We start from the raw sequence: 23,059 nt of genomic DNA on the forward strand, positions 1-23,059 counted from the left end.
TGTGCTGAACGCGGGTAGTATGCACAGAGCGCACAAAGTTCCGAGTTCTTGTCAAAGAAAAAAAAAGTATACTTATAGATGTATATAGCATTTGGGCAAAAGGGGGGAGGCTTATTGTACATTACTAGATCTTGGTACTGACCAATGAGACCACGTATTTACCGACGACTACACGTTGCGCCGTCCGTGGGACTCTTTTTCGGTTTCAGACGAGTTGGGTCTTACGCGCCGATACAAACGACATAGCTTTTCAGCTTACATGCCCGTTACAGTTTCAGGCTACATTTATCTCGCCAACGGACGCTTTAGACTGGCTCTACGTCCGATGCTTTGCCTCTGCCCGTCCACCCGAGGTGGACGGGCAGAGGCAACGTATGAGAATAGATCGAAAAAAGAAGATGTTTGGCCATCCATCCCTTATTCCCGTTGCGTGTCATGGCGTTAATTAGTCTGTTTGTGGTTGATGTGTAAGGCTGACTGGACGGCGTACGGCGCCACGGTTCACCAAGTCCGGTCATAGTACCATCCGGCCGGCACTTGAAGGGTGTTGGCGCTGCGGCTGTCTTTGATTTAAGCTTCATCTGACCGCCCTGTGTCAAGTCTGTCGTGCGGGTCGCTCGGGAACCTTCCACCCACTTACCGGCGAAGCGTCAAGGGAAAAGAGGGAAAAAAGGGTGACAAAGGAGAAAACCCAAAAACCCATCGGAGGTCGGTGCTCACGGCCAACTCTAACAAACCAAGCCAAACCCAAGGCCTCTACGGCAAAGGCCCTAGAGACTTAGGCCTAAAGACGCATAGATTACCAAAAGAGGTTAGCGCTTCCGCTATGCTTTTTGACAATGGGATAGAAAGATGGGTAGACACTGGGCTGATAGTTCTTCAGGTTAACTTGCACTGTTCAGGTGTAGTGGTATTCGCCTAGTCTGCTTGGTCAGATTGCGACCCCAGCCTCTAGAGTCTACTATGACATTTAGCCTATGACAGCTAGCTTAATGAGGAGCTTACTCGCGTGGCAAGGCACCGACACTGAATCCCGTCGGATTTTATGTGTAGGAGCTCGCGCGCGGAAGCGTCAATCTCTGAGCCATCTTATGCCAAGGTCTTGACAAGCTCCTTGAATTCCGCCTCGGTCATCCTCTGGACCCCGAGCAGTTCGTTGGTGGCATTTGTGTCAAAAGTGAGCTGGAGCTCTGGGTCATAGACGAATCGCAAGACGATATCTTCGATTACGGACGCGTCGAAAACCCCAGAGAGGAGCTTCTGCACGCCCCGCTCGTAGCGCTCCTTCGTGCTGACTTTGATGACTTCAATGTCTATATCGGGCAGAGCTTCCTTGACTAGCTCTATGATCCGGTTCTGCGTCAGGTTGATCACCTCGATCGTCAAGATCTGGTTCCTGGTCGCGTCGGGTCGTTTGAGCACGCCCACAACCGCGTTGCCAAACGCCTTGCGCGTGCTCAGCCCAAATCGGACGTTGCCGTCCTCATGGATGTAGAATTTGCGTTTGGGGAGGCACATGCCGGTGTTGCAAGTCATGATCCATTCGATCCAGGGCCCGCCGAGGATGCTGGTATACTCAATTCGCCCTGCCTCAGCCGCCTTCTGGAGCGCCTCGTCGACTCGAATCTTGGAAGCTGAGAGGGGTACAGATCGCGCACTCGGATTCCGATGGTCGGAGCCGAACTCCGAGGGAATGAAGCGCTTTACCTCGGCGGCGATGGCAGCCTCAAGGATGCGCAAGAGGAGGGCTTCGAGGTGGCCTGGAACGACGCAGACGACGGCGTCAAACCCACGGAAAGCAACGGTCAAGTCGTCCAATGATTCGTAGTCGGCTGCGACAGTCTTTACTCCCGGGGGGAAGGTCTTGGCGTTGGAACCCCGGGTGATGACGACAAGGTTAAAGATGCCGGCGGCAGCGAGTTGGTCGACTATGACATGCCCGAGGTCGCCGGTGCCCTAACGTCGGGTAGTAAGTATGGGATGGGTGGTACAGTGGTCAGTGCAGTGCAGTGCAGTTTGATCGGGCTGCCTATGTTAGGCTTTATTAGGGGTACGGAGTAACCGTAAACGTTTAGTAGTGTAAGGGTAGTGTATCCGTAGTGTAGGGGCAAAGGGGAAACGAGGGATCCACGATGCGTGGCTCATGCAATCTGTAAAGAGTAGGTTGAGTGTGGCTTACTCCAATAACGGCAATGTTCTTCAGGGTAGCCGCAGTCATGGTTTATTTTTGTCGACTTGATAGGTTGTCTCAGGTTGTAACCTTTTCTATAGAACAAGGGGGCCTGATTGATAAAGCGTGTCTGATGTATCCGTAGGCTAAAGACTTTCAGTGTCAGAATGTCGATGACTATGTCTCTCTAGTGATGTGAGGGCATCTGCAACTCTTCAGTATAGGGCGATCCCCCATTCATATTATACAGAAAGACTATGAGACTCTGTCTATAACCATCATTATTCATCAAGACCGGGCCCTCCGCTGTTGCTTACCGTTATCCTACCGGTGTACCGGCGGACGCATACATAAGCTCGGCGCCCGGAGGCCCCGCCCCGGCGATAGAGACCCCACTTATCTCGGTATCCCACCGGCTGAGTAATTGGGCCTATAGATGGGCCAGACGGACGCCCAGCCAATCGTTGGCGAGCATAGGCGCATCCAACTGCCGCGGAAGGTTTAGCCTTGACACCCACCCTCCACCGCCGTCCACCTCAGTCATCTCCCTCCTAGGTAGTCCTAGTCCTAGTCCCTGGCCTCCTGGCAAGCATAGTCGTCTCGTCCAAGAGCTAAGCGTACGGCGGATTCAAGCGAAGTCCACGTCCGAACACCCAACATAACGCCCACACGCTCTCCACGCACGCGGCACACTCACACACACACAAGACCTGGACCTGGACCCAGACCAGACCACCTAAGCCTTTAGCCCTCTTTAACCTATCCTATCCTATCTCTGCTCTGCCTGCTCCGGGTGGCTATCCGGCCCCCTTCTCAAGCAACCTCTTTTAGATCTAGTCAACCCGCCGGCAACTACTTCCAGGGCAATGGATCTATCCCTTCCTTGCGTTGGAGGTCCCCAGAATGCCCTTCACCTGCGACCATGAAGGCTGCGGCCGCTCCTATCTTCGTAAGGAACACCTCACACGCCACAAAAAAGAGCACTCTGCAACGCCTTCATTTTCCTGTCCATCATGTGGTACCAAGTTTACAAGAGGGTATGTATGACTGTGGGTGGTTGACAAACTACCCATCCCTTCCCTAGTACGTGGTGTCTCTGACACTATTTGTCTTGTCACTTGTCGCGTCCATCGGGTCGCATTCCCCAGACGCTTCTCGTGGGTTGACTATCGTTTGTCGATGTCGATCGGATTCTGGATCCCGCGCGAAAATAAGTAACTAACCGCGGGAAATTTCCTATCAAAATTGTAGAGATACCCTCCGTAGACACATGGTACTACATGGCCCTTCAGCCCCGCCAACCCGCGTAGCACAAGCCTGCGTTCCATGCCACCGGACAAAGACCAGATGCGATGGTCAGCAACCCACCTGCTCAACATGCAATGACAAGGGGAAATCGTGCGAATGGCCCCAGCCGCGCGGCGGCAGCAAGTCGCTGACGGACCGATCTTCCTCTTCGCCGTCCAGCTCCTCCGGCCTACCGACCTCGGGCTGCACGCCGCCCTCGAACTCCATGGCCTTGCCCGACCACGGCGGCCATCCGATGACAGCGCCGAGCATGCAGCATCAGCATCAGCATCCGCAGCATCCGCCCACCGGCATGACTACTACCTCGCATGCGATGATGTCGGCTGGTCCCATGCCGATGACGACGATGTCCGACACCCTCGACTTCACCACCCCGGGATCCATCCTAGATGAGGCCATGAGGCTCCAGCTGCAGAGCATCTACTTCGCCAAGTTCCATCCCCAATGGCCGCTGCTGCACCGGGAGACGTTCGAGACTACGGCGCAACCCAAGTTGTTGATGCAGGCCGTGATGACGGTTGGACTATGGTTTGCTTCGTGGCCTGACGCCAGGGGCTTGGCCATCAAGTTCCACGATAGCCTCCTGGTAGAAACAGGAAACAAGCTTGTAAGTTGCTGTTGTTGTCTGCTGTTTGCCAGACTATGTGTTTTTCCTCCGGTTTTTTGCTTGTATTCTTGCGCTTGGACGGGTCCTTGCCAGATACACGGACATTTGTCGTTTTGTTGAACAATCTACTCGTAAAGAAGAATATTGTACTAATCAACGTTACAGCTTGATCTATTAGAGCAGTCAAGACAAGGCATGCTCTCGCCACGGATGGATTTGCTCCCAGTTTTCCAGTCCATGCTGATCTCGACAATACTCGTGCCGTATCGAGCGGACCAGTCCATGGACAACGTGATGATGACGCACTCCATGTTGCTCGAGACGTTTAAAGCTACGGGAGTATACGAGCAGTCAAAGATCAATCTAGGGTCGCAGCTCTGTGGGCATAGTGGATACCCTTGGATCTTTAAAGAGTTATATCAACGGTAAGCCAAAGCTCCTTCTCCCGATATATCAATATGCCAAGGAAGACGAGAAGATGGCATCAAAACAATCGCATCTTCTTCAACTGGTTTTCCCTGGAAACTAGAAGAACCAGTTTCTTCCCTATGGCATACTTCTCCCCTAACTCAGTAATACACGAGTCATGGCTAACTCTATTCGTGTACAGTCTCGCTGTCTTCCAGTTCAAACTACATCTAATTCTCCAAACAATATTCATCACAATACATCCCGCCTTGCGTCTGTCCCGCAACGCAGAGCCTGGCATGCTGAGGATAAAAATACCGCTACCGCTGATGATGTGGGATGGGCCCGCGGCGCACTGGTATGGCATGGTGCCGACGGATCCCGCGCTGCTCGACGCGAATACCGGCGACGAAGAAGTGCTAATGATTAGCAAAATGTGCGAAAAGGCGAGCCTCACTATGGACAACAAGGCACTTGTCCCCTTGCTCTCCTGGGATCGGTGTTTGGGTATGGCGATTTGGTGTTGGTGTTTACGGGGGTCTGAGACCGACAAGGAGTTTATAGAGAACGTGAAGCCATTTGTTCTCGATCCGTTGAAGGATACGAATGTTTTCCCAGGTCCTAGCTAGGTCGGCATGGCATTCAATGGGAAAAAAGAATAGACGAAAAAATATTACTGGAAAATTTGGTACACTAGTAGCGTTCGATTTGCTATGACGTTAAGGCTCTTTACAACCTGACTATACTACTCAGTACGCAATTCCATACAGACTATACTATGCAGCGCCTCGACAAACATCACGAACATGCCGGCCATATCACGGCACAAGGCCACGCTCGCCACGGCCTCCGACCACAAGGCTGCTCTATTTTTCTCACTTTCTCTCTCCCTTTCCGTCGGCGCAATTTTGCTGCGGCGGCGCCCACTCGGCATCCCACTCGGCCAACAGTGATAATCAAGGGGGGTTTCGGCCTAGCGTGCCGGTGGGATGAGGCGGGATAATTTTCCTCCTCTGGACCTAGTCGGGTGGGGTCGCGCGGTGACCGACGATTCCAAGGCTTTATGCACGACAGAAGCCCAATGTGGGCGGCCTGGGGTGGACTTGCCCCCGGCTCAGGTGGGATAGAGAATTCATAGTCAAATTAGATGTCTGCCGCCATCATTTACCGCACTGAAATGGCACTGACAGAGCGGTCACCGCGCCTCAACGAAGTATTCAGTTGCAAGCAAAAAGCTCCGAGACAAGTCGCCGAGTAGTTTGCGATAACGAACGTAATACTCTCGAAACTTTCCATTGCTCGAGACGACCAGCATCAGCTATCCTAGCGTCTGATTTACAGAACCGATAACGATCTGTTCCGCGGGCAGTACCCACATACTGTAACTAGTAGATCATGGCGGACTCTATTCAATGGACTCGAGTGCTCCAGCTCGTGAACCTCCTGGGAGTCACTCATCTTGCCGGTACCGTGATAATCAGCTGATCAGAACCCCGTCTAATTCCGGAAGCGTGGGAGGCTAAAGTCATCTATAGGCTACCAATTTGGGACGGACAAAATTGCCATGTACAGCATCCTAAAACTCAATGACAAGGACACCATAGTAAAGCTCTGGTTCCGGGGCTGGGACTTTGGCCGAGTGTACGGCCCCGCAATGGTTGTCGGCACGGCCGCCGTTTTTGGCTTCCTGGCATGGAACGGTGCGCGCCCACTTTCCTTACTTCGCCCCCCGTCCACCTCCTAACCTGGACTCTACCCTGCCCTTTCTACTACAGCTCCCGCAACTTTAAACAGACGAACAGACCTCTCTCATTATTGGAAAAAACACATATCGGCTAACGAAAGATACCAGACGGCATCGCAAGTCCCGCATTCCCATTCAATCTTGCCGCCGGACTCCTGATGGGGGCTGTGGGCCCGTATACGCAATTCAGGATCTTCCCCGTCAACGACAAGCTCTTGGAGGAGCATCGAATTGTTATCAAGGCGGAGAAGACGGACGATCGAGCACAGGGCGCCAGTGTCGAGGTTGTTCGAGGATGGGCTGCTGACTGGAAGAGGCTCGACATTCACCGACAACTTCTCGCCTATCTTGCTGCCGGGGCTGGCTTGATCGCTGTTCTCAGAGCTTGAGAATGCTGTTGAACCGATGGCAGACCGAGGACTGAGGATACAGCACGATTGTGGGGAGAGTAGAGACGATATTGTACATTTTTGAAATACGACGGACGAGGTCTCCCGAATACGAACAGATACGATTACCTAGTACGAACGGATACGAAAATACACGATTCATTTAGTGCGAAGGCCTTCCCGATCCTGTTCTCTTGAAAAAGAATACTTGAGCAAATAAGTGACCTGGCACACGACGATACATTCAAACTTCGGAATCAGATTGATCGAAAATCACGATCACAACAGTCTGATACTGGCAACTTTCTCGAATCCCCAAACGCCGATGGAGGTCTGAATTTGAGGAACCCCCCCCCCCCCCATTGACCTTCGAGTTTCAGCGAACCTAAAGCGATGCGAAATACAGACCAAAACCATATCCCCAATTTGCAGACAATAATACAAGAACCCATAGATCGGTGTCGGCTGTTGCGCGATTCCATTCTGTGAAGCTGCCCACATAAGTAGCCTCGGCCTCAACATGGAGTTGCTCTTTTTGCTTGCAATGCAATAAGTGATTGGTGGGAAACAACTTCCTATCTTGTCCTGGTATCCACACATTCAGACCAATCGACCCTGACAAGACGGAACTCGGCTCTATTGTCTGTGGGAATAAGAGTATTATCTTTGAACACTTGCTTCCTGGAGTAATCAGTCCCATAAGCCTCACGTGGTAAATTCCCGATTAACCACGTCTTCTGTGTCCAGAAATCGAAGCCATCTGTGATGGCTTTTCAGCGAACGATCTGCAGTTTTGATGCCAGCTTCAGTCGGGGTGTCAAGTGTCACGAAAGACCAGTCGAGCCAAACCGTCAGCTTCGCGTCATCGAGGTTTTGGATAATAGTCTCGAACCGCACCTTTCCTCCAGCACCTGGCTCTAAAGAGGAAATACAGGTATTCAATTCTGTCACACGTTGATGCTATTCTAGTTTACCAATCAATAGAAATATACTCGATTCCACGAGCGCTACCTGCTTAGAGTATACTTTTATTTATCGTCTCTAACGCTCCGATACCTCCCACATTCTATCCCATATCCTGCTCGCTCGACATCGGCCACGCATCCGACCGAATCATGTGCCATTGCAGTACGCAATGGATTCAGAATACACCCTCGATCAAATGATAGAGCACGTCTCGTTTGGAGATCAGCGCGAGAACTAGGGAAGACTACAAGGAAGTAAAGCTCGAAAGTTCGCAATAGAGCGATAGACCCTAGAGAATCCGTGTGTGTTATCGCGGCGCCTATTTCATCAGCAATGCTCTCGACAACCGCGATACCTACTACTCCCTCGATTTTACAGGCCAGCGTGTGCGAACAAACTGCGTGGGCACGATGGGAGGCAATGGCTCCCTCGGTGGCGGTAGACTACCAGTCTACCTCCGTCCCGAACGAGATGCCATCCTGTACCTGTCATAAATAGGCCATGCCGCCACATCGAGCTACAACAAAGAAGCGGCCCGGCTGCCATTGCCGGTCGTGAGGACAGCACGATTCATTCAACATAGACGTACTGGCAGTAGATCCGGACCCGTGTCATCCTATCCAAGCGAATTTTTCCTTGTATTGTAGTCTCGTCGAGCTCTCAGATTTTTAATGGAAAATATTCGTACAGGTCCCACAATAGCTCTAGCTGGTAGGCCCGGAGTCAATCAAGTCCCATAAAACATCCAAAAATTGTAAAAAGAGAATCCTCAACCGTGCGGTGGAATCTAACCACTGAATCTCCCCGAGGTGGGCTCGAACCACCAACCTCCAGATTAACAGTCTGACGCGCTAGCCAATTGTGCCATCGGGGATGTTGAGATGTTGTGTCTCCGTGAGTTGATGCGCTGCGCGATTTTTGGGAATATGGAGCTCGTGTCGTGGGGTGGACCGATTTGGTGTGGAGAAGCGTCAGAGCGAGATGTGATGGAGCGGAACGAGTCAGTATTAAGACAGAATGGAGAGAGGTGAAGAGGTAGACGAACTACTAGGTATCGCTAGAGCTCATAGAGTATTATAGTCAAGGCCTTGATGCCAGAGGATGGTGGAGAGGAGGAAAGTAAGTCGAGAGTTTGTTAAGGAATCGGCGCGTTGGGTGGCGATAGGGATTAGGACGATGGCCTCGGTCATTTGAGGCCAACGGATATGAACCCATTGAGAAGTGATATAGTTGTCGCAGACTTCTTGCTGGATGTCCATCTGTCGAATTGTGCCTCCTGAAAGTTGTAATCACCATCTTGTCGGGGAAAGTTGAGCCAGGAGTAGCTTTCGGTGAGGGATTGAGGCCTGTGGTGTGCAGTCTCGGCAGGCATCCCGATTCCCTTCACCTTGCGGGGCTCTCGGTGAAGAAGGTGGGGCAAAATAAGCTTCAGTACGTACCGATTCACGTGCTATAGCTCCCTAGCGCGCATCAATTTTCGACCCCTGCACTTGGGCAGTCGCGTCTCACCCTCATTTCACCACTGCTGTCACTTTCTCAGCCGTTTGTCTTTCAACAAGGGCAGCAACTTTGTCGCCTGCCACTGACGGATCTCCATCGATCAACATGCCAGACTCATCCGACGATTCGGGCCCTGATGGCGTCGGCCTCATGCAAAATGATGCATCCGACCGGGAGTCCTCAGACAGCGAATCAGGGACAGAAGCCGGCGACGCCCCCGGCCAGGGCTTTCTCGACGTCGAAGCTTCAGAAGAGGGGAATAGCGACTCTGACGACTCATCAGAGTCGGACTCAGAAGATGCATCTATCCTCGGTGAATACCGCCGCAAGGCTCCACGGGTGTTCTTCCCCGAATTTCGCAGACTTCCCATCGAGCTTCGTCATCGCATTTGGCAGTACTTTTGTCCGGATCTCGACCCATCACCACGCGTCTTCTCCTTCCAGGTGCTGCCGAATCCACGGCAAGACACTATTTGGGAAAGCACGACCTTGGAGAACCAGATTGCAGCGGTAGATGCCATGTTGCGCGTTCATCACGAGTCTCGAGACATTGCACTCAAGGCATTTCCAGACACCCTGGCGATTAGGGAGGGTCGGCGCATCGTTCGGTTTAACAAAGAACGAGACGTCGTTCACCTCAATGGCGTCAAGCGCGTTTGGGACCACAACCTCAAGGTCCTTGGCTTCTCTGAGAACATCATGAACATGGCCATGGATGGATCTAACCTGGACGCCAATGAACTACGGCTTCTTCTGGCCTTTCCTAACCTCAAGAACCTATTCGATTTCCAGTGGCATAACGACAGGCGCATACCGCACAGGTTGAGGTGGTGTGCGTCGGATCTGATTCACAACTACGAGATCCAGCAATTACGAAGAAATGTGGACATTGGCGAGGATCTTCATTTCGTGTACTGCTGGCCAGATCTCACGCAGCCGCAGAATCGCGAATTCGCATTGAAGAAGAATCTATCCAAGGATGAGATATGGATTGATCTCTTCACAGAATTGTTCGACATGGTGGAGGAGGGCTCCCTTCACCTGAAATCGGGTGAAGCTGAGCGGCTAGAAGGAGTCAGTTATTGGCCTATGCAGTGCTTTGGCTGGGATGCAGCAGACCGATTCGACGCTTTTCGGGCAAAACACGGGGTTGCTGATGGAGACAAACCCGCTGCCGACGGTTCGGAAGACGACAAGGAAGAGGAATCAGGGGACGACTCAGAAGAAGATTCGGACGACTCCTCGGACCAGAACGAGTATGAAAGCGAGGGAATCGACGACGGAAGCATTCACGAGGAGTCCGTAGATGAAGACGAGGACGATTTGCTTATCGACACGCAACAAGCAAGCGATGATGAAGAAGGGGGCGGAGGTGTGTCAGACTACGGCGGTTTCTCTCCTCTTGCAGATGAGGACAGCACGCTCTTCGATGGCAACGGCCCTAGAAACCCCGCAGCTCACTGGTCCAGCCCCGAGCCGGAATCAGGAGAAGACAACCAGCCCCGCGGAGGAAGGAGGAGACGACGAACCGCACCGTCCGACGAGGACGAAGAATCAGGGGAAGAGGAGGAAGCAGAGGACTCAGGCCGCAGCACAAGTCGACGTGGTCCAGTGGCTATTTCCGACGATGAAGATGAAGGGGATGAGGAGCAGCCTTCTCAACCTACGAGTCGCCGGGGCCGCGTTGTTCTATCAGATGACGAGGACGACGATGAAGAGGAAGCGGCGGAGAAACCTGCAAAGCCTACCGGTCGTCGTGCACGAGTCCTTCCCTCAGACGACGATGACGAAGACGACGATGAAGGTGGGGCTGATATTGCCAACAAGGATGCACGGGAAGCATCAGACGCGGAGAACGAAGAAGAGGGCGCGAGGAAACCTTTATCTCTAGCTGAAAAGCTCGCTCGTAACCGCCGCGACAACCCGGTATCCGAAGACGAGGAAGAGTCTGGAGAGGAGAGCTCCGAGGAGGAGGAGGAAGCACAGCCCAAGACGATGTCTCTCGCGCAGAAGCTCATGACGCATCGCAGACGGAATCCGATTGCCTCCGAGTCAGAGGACGAACCCGAGGGCAGTATCGTCGGCAGCGAAGATGATGACCTCGAAGATGAGGAGGATGAGGATGATGAAGACGACGAGAATGGCATGTTTATGAACCTGGCGGATGAGGGCGAATCTGGGGATGAGGAAGGGGACGAGGATGAGTACTAGGGTTGAACCTCAGTGGGAGATCCATGGTTACGGTGTATAACATTACGATTTTTTCTCCCTCGGTCTCGGGGGATGAAATTGGGGCTTAGAGGATCTCATACGTACTCGCCGTCCATTTAGGGATATGGTCAGGTGGCCAGGACAGCATTGGAATCTGACACAATGGGTTGAAGTTTTCAACTCGAGTGAACAACGAGATCTTGCCCATGATTTGCACAGTATTTTTCCGTCCCATTCGTGAGCTTGTTTCACTCCCCAGCCGCTACTCCCCAGCCGCTACTGGGCATATTATCAACAGCTTCCCGCGGCCCACTACAGCCTCGTGAAGGACAAGCAGCATTGTTATTCTGGGGCGAACAGGCTTTGGCATCTAGCGAACCGAGGTAACAGACACGCCAATTTGTTCAACCTCACCCACGCGTGATTTACATGCCGTTGTCAGTCACTATTACATGGAATTGGACTTGTAGAAAACCGTAAAAAATAGAGTTCCCCTACTCTTCTCGTTTTATGAATCTCCGTATTCCTCTCGGCATATACAAAATCTCTTTTACTTATCACCCGAGAAGGGCGTCACAAGAGACGAGACACGAATGATGAAGCAATACACAACCAGCACCGTCACGACGAGAGTAGTGCTCGGGTTCGAATTCGATCAACTGGGCTCGCCTCTAATCAATATCCAGAAACATCGTTTTATACGAAGAATTTGACCTCCTCTTAAATGACGGATCTTATAGCACCGCCAGGATGAGCTTCGACCCAACTCTTATTATCAAGGCATCATTGTTGTAGTAGAATGTATTCATATCTCATAACTCATAAGAGGTATCCAAACTAAAGGTAAGCAATGGTATCACCAAACCCAAACGCCTCATCAAACCATCGGTCTACTCTCATCATCCATCTCTCACTGGTGCCAGCCCTCTCATCTACTTCTGCCTCCCCGTAACAGCTCCAACAGCCAACGTCTCAATCCGCCCGGAATACAACTTCATGACATGGCAGACCGGATCCCCCCAAACCACACCCCTCAGCTCCTCATCAGTCACAGTCTGCGCAACAACACCCTCATCCAACCTTTCCGCCACTGTCTTCCGGTCCCGCGGCCTCGCCTTCGGGTCTCCGCTCCGCAGCACCACAATCCTGCCTGGCGAGCTCAGCGTTCCCGGCGGGAGACGCCACACCGGCTTGCCGCTCCCCTCCCTCTTCCTCCTCTCCCGGTCCCTCTCCGACTCCCTACCAGCCGCATGCGGAACCAGCGACATCTTACTCTCCTTATTCCTCAGCGACATCTTGCTTGCCTTGGCAGCCAAGGACCTCCCCTTCTTCTCTCCTCCAGACTCACCACCACCGCCCCCTGAAGAACACGAACCCGAAGTAGACGGCGCCGAGCTGGCATATAACTCCAACAAACTCTTCACATACGCCTTATCCGCCCTCGCAATCGGATCCCCCTCATTCAGAAACGTCAAGAACAAACTCTTCCGCAGCTCCGCCCTCTCAGGCCTCTTTAACGGCAACAAACTCACAGGCGGCGTCCCAAAGGTAACGCAATGCACCCTCTTAAAACACCCCGTCAACGCATTCAACTCGCTCCCGGCCCTGGGCGACGTAGACAACATATGCGCATACAACAAACTCGCCACCGCGCCGCCCGCAGAATGCCCCGTAATCAACAGACTATACGCCGCCCGCCCCGGGTCCTCCTCGAGTAACTGCCGCAGCCGCGCCGCGACGGGCTTCACCATCTTGCGCGCCACCGCCAAAAACCCGGCGTGGCACGAGTTCCCCGCGTCGTCGAGGAAGCCATCGGGGGAAGCCGGGGCGGTGTTGAGGTTGACGGCCCAGTCCATGAAAGTGGCGGAGCCGCGGATCGCAAAGACGATGGTGTTCATGTGGTCCATGGGGACGGACTTGATGACCATTGCTTTCGTGCCGGTTTTCCAGTCTGCTGAGACGTGGGCGTCGCGCTCGGCGCCTTTGGGGTGGTCGTAGACGCGTTCTGCGTATTGGGCGGCCATGCAGAGGAGGGGCCAGGTGGGCATGTATCTGGGATGTGTCAGTTCGTCTCCTCTCGTGAATCTTGAGTGATTTCAAGGACTTCTGTGCACTCACAGTCTCAGGGGCGGGAGGTTCATGGGCAGCTTCGAGTTGGCGTATAACTCGACTTTGGCAAAGTAACCCCCCGACACCACACACGTCGCCACAGCCGCAGACTGGCCCTTTGAACCGGAGGAAGAAGTTTCTTTATTCTTCTTCCGCTGCCCGCTCTTCTCGCCTCTCCCTCCGCTTCCGCCGCTCCTCTTCCCATCTCCCGACGAAGTGGTCTGCTGCACCGCGCCGCTTCCACCACCGCCATTCTGGTACGTGAACAAAGCCTTCTCGTTACCCACCATCCGGTCCCGATCAATTAGGGTCATAACATCGTTGAAACACCCCGCAATCTGGTCGACGCACGCAGCGGTGGAGTTGATGAGTTGTGTGGCGTGCGGGTGGAAGTTTGGCTCCTCAAGGAAGTTGGGGGACGTGAAGTCCTTGGCGATGGTCACCACGGAGCCGGTGAACTTGTCCAGGCCGATGGGGTGTCCGGTCGCAGTTGTCGTCGTCGGTGGTCCAGTTGCACCTGGCGGCGCAGGGAGGGCGAGGTGTGAGGGTGGTGGGTGTAGGTAGTAGTGCTGGTTCACCACGATGGGTTGTTGTTGCTGAGGGTATTGCTGTGACCAGCCTTGAGGGCGATGAGTCTGCTGCTGCTGTTGATGAGGATGCCGTGGTTGTGGATGACGATACGGAGGCGGGGAATGTTGGTATTGTCCCTGGCTGCTCGGCTGAGGCTGCCAGTACGGCGGCGTCTGCGTCGTGGAGGTAGCATATGTTGAAGATTGTTGCGTAGGTGGATGTGGCGGTGCGTGATATTGGGAAGGGTTTATGTTTTGGTGGTGGTTATTCACCGGCATCGGTTTGACTGGCTCGGGGCCATGCTTGACGGCCTTTTTGCGGTCAAACCAGCCCATTGTGAAAGGAGCATACAGGATACTTCACAGTAGTCTCTGATATCCTCGTTTGTCGTTCTGCCTTTTGGGTGCTGCTGGACTGAAATTCGCGAATGGGATCTTCCCGTCTGCTCAGGTTCGCGATCCTTGGCGTAGGCGTTGTTAAACTTTCTACCGGCAGCCAGTCTTCGAATAGTGCGGGAGCCAAGTCTAGCGCTCTGCACAAGAGTGGATTGGCAGGAACCAGGAAACAGGAAGGGAACTGCTCTTCTGTATCTCTTGGCTGGCTGAATAAGATCGAGTTCTCCCAGGCACGAGGAAACTCGTCGCCAAGAAACAATGAAGCGGTCTGGCCGGAGAACAGGTTCGTGTATGACAGGCGGGGAACACAGGAACAAGAAGTAAGGCGTCCCGGTTATCCTGTGTACCCAAGCGTTCGGTGTCGAGCGGGATCCTGCTTTTCCCCTCTCCGCCTTTTCGATGTTCGTTTTGCCTCGGTGTGTTTGAGCAAATGGGGATAATCACAAGTCAAAATCCGAGGCGAGTGACCTTGCGCAGCTGAATCCTGTCTCCAGAGCCGGTAAGTTGCGGACAAAGTGAGAAACCTTGTCTTCCAACCTGGGTACATAGACGAACAGGCGAGAAAGTATGACGCGATATCTCCAGTCCTCCTTTAGTCGCTACTGAATTAGAAACGCCTGCGCCTGCTCTTTGGTAAAGCAGAGCGGCACTAATTGTCCCGGCGTTTGCTACTGCGTGTGGCTATCGCTGTGTTCGGAGGCGGGCACTGGAATGCAATCCGTCGATGCGATTTCGGTGGCGATCTGGCCGCGGCCGAGACGGTGGCTTAGACGGCCGCGGGGAGGGTGGCCGGCAGAAACGGGATGAGAGGTGGAAGGGATAACCCTTCGCGAAGAGTACAGCTGAGGAAGAAGATGATATCAATCGTCCTGGAGTATATAGCAAACTCCGGACGAAGAATCGTCAGCCGCACACGATAAGCACAGACAAATGCAAAGAAATGGAAGACCAAGTGAAAGAGAGAAACGCGGATATCCTCCGCTTCTTCTATTCATGTGCCACACCTCAATGGGCGCCAGTTGAGCAAATCAAATCGTAAAAAAAGTCATGTGTCTCCTCTTAGAGCCCTCCTCTTCACCCTCTTTACCGACCACCGCTCACCTTTCTTACCCCTAGATCGCGCCAGGTCCGAGAATCCCATGTCGAAGAGGGGGGCTCTAAATGGCACCCTTAACCATTCTATCGTCTCTATCCGTAATCATCATCTACTCCATGTACCCCAACCATACAAACCACATCCAAAGAATACAGACTAAACAGTGAACCACCAACACCAACACGGGCACTACCCATATCCCCCCTCCCAAACTGTCCTAAACGGCGTCTCCCTCCCTTGGATAGCTTGAATAGCCATGAGTTCAACCCCCGTCTATCCAACCTGATTCGTCACCGCCCAACCAGTCCGCGCTCTCTCGTACAAGGGGACCTGCACACCAAGCGCAGCAACCCCTCCATGCCCTCCCACCCCATCGCCAATGGGTGCGATGCAAGTTCGAGCCCAGCCCAGGGTCCAATACTACATTATGGAACTATGGGCACTATGGCGAGTAAACTAACAGCCCTGACTCCGTCCTCGCATAGGCGATTACAGCCTACAGGCGCCTCCTCTACACGCCTGTGGGACTCGCCCGTTACACCTTGATTGGGAGAGGGCCAAAGCTCCCCTATGCATTTCAAACACAGCCCTCTCGGATGTCTCTGTAGGGAGCGGTGGTATTGGAGATGCACATGCAACACTGGACAAATCATGAGCCTCTGGCGTTTTGAACAATCATGCTTAAGCATTTCATACGTCGAGAGGAAAAAAAAAGCATAGAGAGCCACTGACCGAGCGCCTACGTTCAGGACTAGCACATACAGATAGATACATGGGTGCTGTCTAGAGTTCACTCCCAACCACCCAGCTTTACAGACAGGTCTTTGAACCGACCAATACTCGACAAGTCGCAAATCAGTCCCGAGGTATTTTTTGATTTTCTTTTCCACTGCGTACATGCGCGTAGCCGCCCAGAAACGACGCTACCGCCTCTCAACCCCTCATTGCTCACAAACACCCTTGTATGCATTCTCTGTTTCCGTTGGTCGTACGGGTCCGTAGAGTACCACCAAACGCGCACATGGGATGTTTTTCTTGTCCATCGTGGATCGCGAGACAAATGCCCGGAAAAGTCTGTAGAGCATGTGATAGTGTATCAACAGGGGGAGAGGGATTGAACTTTGAAGCCATGGGTCGTCGTGACTCGTTGACTGTAAGTTTGACGGTGAGCCACCGTAACAACTTTCTCTCCCATCATGCCTATTGATCATGGTTGCCGTGAACCGAACAATTGATGACAATAGCCTTGGTGGGAGACGGGGGGCAGTGAGTGTCAAAACTCATCCAGATGCGCACTTCCTTTTACACACACCACCACAACCATCACATCCATCGACATTTATTCTGTATTTGTAAGTTATGAAACTTGGATATTGAAGCCGTATTTTCTGAAACATTAATTGGCCACTATTCGTAGTCAGAGAAGTGGTAGGGAATAATGGCCAGATGTTTGGGTGGGGGGGGGGGGGTTCTTTCTCCCACGTCACCTACCTAGGGGGTGCTCCCGATTCAAAACTTTGCTGTTCTACCTACACTGCGCAGGTGAATGAACAATCCATGCGTTTTCCTCAAACTAGATATCTGGCATACGGTGAAGCAAATAGCTATGGTGAATCTATCGAAACATGAGTAACGCTCCAACACTTCATCAATCATTTACCAACACAAAACAAAGTCATCTTAGACATGTGCAAACATGTATAAAACATCCCTCAAGAAGGGATGGCTCAACGTTTAACAAGCTTTGGAGTTCGTGAACCCACCATTCCAGCCCATATAAAGCATCTCTCTGCTCTGAAGACCTGTGTGCCTTTACAAACCCAGCCACCAAAGGGTCAGGCCAAACACCCTGCCTCAACTGCTTCCCAACTGCCGAGAGGGGGGGCAGGGAATCGATAACCCCCCAAGCCAAGAGATTGGGACGAACGGCGCGGGCAGACGAGCAACCCAGAAAACCCCAAGTATCCCAGAACCGAGCACCGGCACCGGCGCCGCGCCGCCGACGCCATTCCCGGCCATAGTTTCTAGGCACGCGGCGACCCGACGTGCCTGCAGCAATCCATAAACCTTGTTTTTCCCAATACATGTGGTTATTATACCTTATCGTCGACTACGGATAGCGCAAGGCAGGTAAGGTACTCAAGGTAACTTTCATAGGCATGTTATCATAAAGTCAGGTAGTCATGTCATCCTCACCATAGACATCACAAGGACCATGTCAAAAGACAGATAATCTAAACAAAGGCACAACTTTTTTTTAGTCTTCATTTCGCCAGACGAAATCGCTACGGACATGTAGTCCACCTATCCACAGACTAAACCTCGACATAAGCACAGCCCTCCAACTCAGAGGAGGGAAGACTAATGGCATGAGGACAAGGTCCACCAACAAGTGGTTGACTAGACAGCCCAGCAAGAAACTTGTCTCGACTCGAAAGACCCTTCGAAAGTTGACCACCAAAAAACAAGACACAATTCCCGATGAAAACAGACACATCTCAGACCGGACTTTGAGGATCCCGCATGCTTCCGCTGCCGCTAGCGCTTCCACTATGAACGCTGCTGCCGCCAGAGCCTGACCCAGCGCCGTCGCTCCGTTGACGTCGCGTGAAAGCAAACGTGACGGGCGTGCGCTGAGCCATGGGCTGCTGCGCAGGCGTGTTATGGAGCGACAAGAACTCGTCGTCGCCGTTGCTAGACTGCGTGAACCCAGACACATCGCTAAGCATCGAGGAGGAGCGACCCCTAGCCTTGAGAGAGACAGTGCTCTGGTGCGTAGGCGGATAACCCCACACAGGCTGCATAGAGGACGCTGGCAGCGGCAACACAGAACCAGACGCGGTCATGGTGGATGTGGGCCACATAGACCCGGCAGGCATCACATACTGCGATGCGGCGGCGGACGGTGGTGTCCAAGCTGGCGCGGCGGGATTGTAGGCGGATGACGTGGTCTGAGGCTGGGCGGAATGACGTTCGGGAAGATCATAGGGCATCGCGGCAGTCGTGGCGTAGTTCATATGCTCATGATATGCCTGGAGCTGCTGTAGCAAAGCGTTGACTTGCTCCTGCTTGTTTGCGTTGGCTGCCTTAATATCCGCAATGCTGCCCCGGAAGTTGTTCTCAATCGTCGATGTCTCCGCCTGCCAGGCGATGCGGGTCTGGCGCCTACGCTCGGCCTCGTCCAGCCCACGATTGTTAGCATCCGTGATTCTGCCCAGCTCGGTGTCCACCTTGGCGATGCGTGCTGCAATCTTGTTCCTCTTGGTCTGCGCGGCAGCCTGCTCGTCCTCCTTGGCCTTCACAGCCTTGGCGATGGCGGCCTTGTAGTCTTTGTATTCTTTGGAGGCAGTATCGAAGATGGCCTTTTCGGCAGCCCACTCCTTTTCCGTCTGTTTCTTACGCTCGTAGAATCCCTCAGGTGCTTTCTCAAACTCCTTGAGCTCTGCTTCGAGCTGGGCAATCTCCTTTTCGGATTGGGCTTTGTTGGTCTCTTGCTGGATAATCTTCTGCCTGTGCTTGTCGTCGTTGCCACCTGCGGTCTGGATCACATTGTCGAGTCTCTCGTTCTCTTTCCTTAGCGCGGCAATCTTGTTCTTCCACTCCTTGCGTAGCGTCTTCAACCTAGACTTCTCCTCCGCCAGCCGCTCGTTGTTCGCGTTGATTGTGCTCTTCAGCGTCGTCGCGGGCGAGTCGGGGCGGAGAGACTGTGGCGTGCTGACGGGCGGGTTGACGGAGCCCTCTTGGTCCTTGTTGGGCGCAAAAGAGGTCCGGATGCTGGTGGAAAAGACGACTCGGTTCGTGCGTGTATCGACAAACTCGCAGACGTACTTGGACAGCGGCCGCAGTCCGTAAATATCACCACACCAACGGTGTTGGCTGGATTGCTCGTCTTGGTCGTCGTCCTGGATGCGGAAGATACGTGTCGGCTGCCAGAAGGCGTTGTTTACTCGGACGTAGAAAGGTTTTGAAGTGTCGACTCCTGCCGGCCGCGAAACGTGCCCATTCGGAGCAACGCTCGGGCTGTCAGGAAAGTAGCTGGTGTTGAAGCAAACCTCATCGTGGCCAATATACGATATCCAAATCTGTTCGGCCTGACTGTCAAAGGGGGCATTCCCCAAGTTGTGAATGTCGGTGGCATTGGAACCGGCTGACTCGGAAGTAGCGTGCGATAATTCGTACTCCTTGACCATGACAATTTTGGTGCTCGCTAGGGCGGCCCACAACGGCTGCTGAAGACGCACCTGTGTGCTTTGTTTTCTCTTCTTTTTCGTAGATGATACTGTCGCATTTTGTTGGAAAGTCGTGTCGCTGTCTGGCGTAGCAAACCCCGTGTCGGTGGTCGTCTCGTTCGAGTACGACTTACCGGCCTCCGGGTCCGTTATGCTGTGTGTCGACGGACTTCCCTTTTCTCTTCTCAAATACCACTCTCTTATGTACCTCACTATGCCCTGCGTTAGAATATGTATGGCAAGCACGCTCTTGATCCACCCGTGCGGTCCTCTCTTATCGAAACCGCGCGTGAATGTTTCTAACGGATCGTCGGAGTCGGGGGAGAACCGCCAATTGGCTGGGAGGAACTTTGTTGCCCGGGTCCAGTGAAATCTTGAACCGCGCAGAAGATGCGAGCCTATGACCAGGAAGAAGCAGGTAGTGACGCTCCTTGACGCTCCCTCCCTCGTGTTGGATCCACCACCCAAAGTGGCGGCGATGACGGGCTTTGCAAAGTCGAGGATGGCGAGCTGCATGGGCGGCCACAGAAAGAGCCACACGAGCAGTATAAAGACATCCATGCAGAGCACCGTAACGAGGGAGGGCATGGTGGAGTTGTAGTCAAAGATCTCGGCGAGATTGATGTTCATTCCAGAGCTCGTAGTAACAGGGGGCACAAAGGTGAGGAAGGTGAAGACCATGTAGATACCGGAGAGGGCGACGGGAGGGACCTGCATGAGCAGGATGAGGATGGCAAGGGTGTCGTAGAGAGGCAGTGCCCTCAGGACGGTAGCGGCGAACTCGATAGGGCCACCAGGGTCGCGATGGACGTCGGCGTTCTTGGTGGCGTTGACATCAATCTGGCGGTGGCTCGCGTCAGCAGCACCATTGCCCATGGCGGAGGAGAGCGAGTCGGACGAGGAAGTCTCGGAGCAACCGCCTAACGAGGGCCGCCTGGTAGCGGCATGGCCATTCCGGTGTTCAGGGGCCATGATGTTGCCGTTGTGGTCGGAAGCGGGCGCAGCGAGGTTCGGGGTCTTGAGGTATCCGTTGGAAGTGCCGTTGGGCAAAGGCGAGGGGAGAGCCGGGGCAGCAGCATTCTGGTCAGAGGATGTCCTAGCTGAAGCGTCGAGGTTCGACTGGCTCTTCTTGTTGGCAACTCGCTTGGCGGGGCCTACAAGACCATTTTCGTGCCTGGTGTCGCGTTGGTTGGCGGCGCCTTGCTGTCGCTTCGCAGAGCTGGAAGCACGAGGCATGCGCTAGGAGGATATCTGCTGTCCGCCGACCCGGGAGCCCTTTCAGAGGCAGGTCGGGGGGCGCCAGCAGCACGACTTGAACTGGTCTGGATGCTGGAGGAGGGGGAGAGGCGAGGGAGCGATATCCCGCCCTCGAGAGCGATCGGGACGAATGTGGCGTGGGCGAGGTCGAAGATGACGAAGGGAGAGAGAGAAAGAGAGAAAGGCGACTATGCACTCGACGCAAAGGAGAGCGCAAAGACGTAGATATTCGGAGGATAGCCGTGGGGCCTCATGCGTCGTGGCTCACGGCAGCAGGTCGGAAGAGGAGGGGAACCGAAGGAGGGTGGGTAGGTGGGTGGTTGAGGTTCCAGAGAGGCGGGACGGTGATGATGATGGTTGAGTTGTTGTTTTTTCCGAACCTTGGAACGGGGGGGAGGTTTGTGTGGTGGTGGTAAAGTAAAGTGTTGCCCAGATTACTCGCGTCGGGAAAGGTTCGGTAGGTGGGTTGAAAGAGCAGCGATGCAAAGTACCTAGGTGGTGCTTACGTCCTGTACTGTGTAGGTAGGCACGTAGGGAAGGAAAGGTACCGATGGAAGGAAACAGGGGGCTACTTGGGAAGAGGAAAAAACCAAGGCAAAGCCGCAATATAGTGTGGAAGGCGCTGTGGTGCTCGGGTACCTTCCAAGTTTATTCGTAGCCTTGGGTAAGCCCACAAGACACTTCGATACCTTGGTCACTTAGGTAAGGTACCGGGGGAGGGGGGGGGACAGACAGACAAAGAAGGACCTGACCTGACCTGAGTTGGCAAGGGCGGCACGAGTTCGGGTAAGAGCCGAGAAATGGGGATGAACTGAGGCGTCAAAGAATTAAAAGTCAGTGGAAGAAAGCCCTCTCTTTCCTCCCCCATTCGTCTCCGTGTACTCCGTATTTGTAAGGTGACTGTATTTCCGAGTAAGATAGTATGCCCGCCCGTACAATTACAGCAGCAACACATCCAATTTGTTGTCCGTGAAGAGGAATTTGTGGTGTGTTGGTCTCTTTTACTTTATTTTTTATTCCTAGGTTTTGAGCACTCCCCTTCCCCTCTGCAGCAGCCAGTCCTGGGACATCGAGCAGTGGTGTTAGGGGCAGAGCGCCTCGCTTCGAGTTTATTTTAAAAAAGACTGCGCGGGAACAGGACGAGAGCAGGGATGACGGATGGTGCGGGAAAGGTTCCAGTCGCACTGTTTCGACTTGGGTGGGTGGACGGGTACGTAACTCCTTGTCGATACGTATCCGAGGACTGCTTTACATTTTTCACTTGGTATTTTTTTTCTTGTGTTCCTTTCACTTTTCTCGCTGTTCCTCCCGGTCTGATGAGGTGTGGGGAGGTACTTTGGCTCAAGTCCCCTCCAAGTGGGGTCCTGACTAGATCAATCCGTCCTCAGGAACTGTCTCATTGGTTCACGACCTCCGGTGTGGAGATAGGGTCCCTTCTTCCCTGGCCACTCACGACACTTCTCCACCCTCTCCTCGACCCCCCCGATCAGAATCAGAAGCGGATCTCGGATCTGGACCTGGGCAGTACTTGTGACTCGGTCAAATTATGTCTAGCTCAACGGGCAATTTCCTTTCATGCTCTTGTACATTGGGGTACCCCCGACCGAGGCAAGCCGCAGTTGCCAGCGCCGGGATGGATCATGGAGGCCGATTCAAGGTTGCTGATGGGATGAGATGCCGTTGGCGGTCACGCAGTTCTGCAGCCCTTTGGATTCTGGGGCCGCCGCCAAAAAAGTAAGATTACAGGGGGCCACCGGTGCTGAAGCTGCTAAACGAGCGATGACTGAGTGCTGGATGACGAGTTCACGACATGCAGCATGCAGTGATGCACCCTCGGCCTGGCTTGATAAAGGCGTTGTTCGGACAGGGTCCAGAAGCTTTTTGTTCATGATGTGCTGTTCATGATGTGGATTGACTATGGAACGGGGCATTCGTATGGAAATGCATTCGCATACTGAGGTTACTTTACCTACCTACCATAAGAACGGTATGTAGGTAGGTAGGTAGTCGTAAACAGGGCTGGCCAAGCACGGGAGATGCAGCGCATTGCATAGCTGCTGCTCCAGCCTCCAGCTCCCAGGGCCTGGCACAGGATGGATC

General features: G+C 53.5%; 8 protein-coding genes across 8 annotated transcripts; 4 read left to right on the plus strand and 4 right to left on the minus strand.

Moving 5' to 3' along the window:
- Positions 1-1,089: 1,089 nt before the first annotated feature.
- On the minus strand, positions 1,090-2,218 carry CPAR01_11950 (uncharacterized protein; the record flags this gene model as incomplete). Its single annotated transcript, XM_060496208.1, has 2 exons — positions 1,090-1,956; positions 2,180-2,218. The coding sequence occupies 2 exons, from the start codon at positions 2,216-2,218 to the stop codon at positions 1,090-1,092; spliced, it is 906 nt and encodes a 301-aa protein (XP_060344993.1).
- Positions 2,219-3,092: 874 nt separating this feature from the next.
- CPAR01_11951 (early growth response protein 1 is a zinc-finger protein) lies at positions 3,093-5,122 on the plus strand (the record flags this gene model as incomplete). Its single annotated transcript, XM_060496209.1, has 4 exons — positions 3,093-3,207; positions 3,463-4,085; positions 4,251-4,510; positions 4,696-5,122. 4 exons carry the CDS (start codon positions 3,093-3,095, stop codon positions 5,120-5,122), a joined length of 1,425 nt encoding a protein of 474 aa, XP_060344994.1.
- A 766-nt stretch (positions 5,123-5,888) lies between these two features.
- On the plus strand, positions 5,889-6,626 carry CPAR01_11952 (uncharacterized protein; the record flags this gene model as incomplete). The annotated part of the gene is made up of 3 exons (XM_060496210.1): positions 5,889-5,958; positions 6,029-6,193; positions 6,346-6,626. 3 exons carry the CDS (start codon positions 5,889-5,891, stop codon positions 6,624-6,626), a joined length of 516 nt encoding a protein of 171 aa, XP_060344995.1.
- A 2,571-nt stretch (positions 6,627-9,197) lies between these two features.
- Positions 9,198-11,303, plus strand: CPAR01_11953 (uncharacterized protein; the record flags this gene model as incomplete). The annotated part of the gene is made up of 1 exon (XM_060496211.1): positions 9,198-11,303. The coding sequence occupies one exon, from the start codon at positions 9,198-9,200 to the stop codon at positions 11,301-11,303; it is 2,106 nt and encodes a 701-aa protein (XP_060344996.1).
- A 932-nt stretch (positions 11,304-12,235) lies between these two features.
- On the minus strand, positions 12,236-14,260 carry CPAR01_11954 (vegetative cell wall protein gp1; the record flags this gene model as incomplete). Its single annotated transcript, XM_060496212.1, has 2 exons — positions 12,236-13,355; positions 13,422-14,260. The coding sequence occupies 2 exons, from the start codon at positions 14,258-14,260 to the stop codon at positions 12,236-12,238; spliced, it is 1,959 nt and encodes a 652-aa protein (XP_060344997.1).
- Positions 12,300-13,301, plus strand: CPAR01_11955 (uncharacterized protein; the record flags this gene model as incomplete). The annotated part of the gene is made up of 1 exon (XM_060496213.1): positions 12,300-13,301. One exon carries the CDS (start codon positions 12,300-12,302, stop codon positions 13,299-13,301), a length of 1,002 nt encoding a protein of 333 aa, XP_060344998.1.
- Positions 14,261-17,308: 3,048 nt separating the features above from the next.
- CPAR01_11956 (uncharacterized protein) lies at positions 17,309-17,482 on the minus strand (the record flags this gene model as incomplete). Its single annotated transcript, XM_060496214.1, has 1 exon — positions 17,309-17,482. The coding sequence occupies one exon, from the start codon at positions 17,480-17,482 to the stop codon at positions 17,309-17,311; it is 174 nt and encodes a 57-aa protein (XP_060344999.1).
- A 489-nt stretch (positions 17,483-17,971) lies between these two features.
- CPAR01_11957 (ubiquitination network signaling protein) lies at positions 17,972-20,938 on the minus strand (the record flags this gene model as incomplete). The annotated part of the gene is made up of 1 exon (XM_060496215.1): positions 17,972-20,938. One exon carries the CDS (start codon positions 20,936-20,938, stop codon positions 17,972-17,974), a length of 2,967 nt encoding a protein of 988 aa, XP_060345000.1.
- Between the last annotated feature and the right edge of the window lie 2,121 nt (positions 20,939-23,059).

This window comes from Colletotrichum paranaense, assembly GCF_030867605.1.
Source record: "Colletotrichum paranaense strain IMI 384185 chromosome Unknown Scaffold_10.1, whole genome shotgun sequence".
In the NCBI taxonomy this organism is placed as follows: Eukaryota; Fungi; Ascomycota; class Sordariomycetes; order Glomerellales; family Glomerellaceae; genus Colletotrichum; species Colletotrichum paranaense.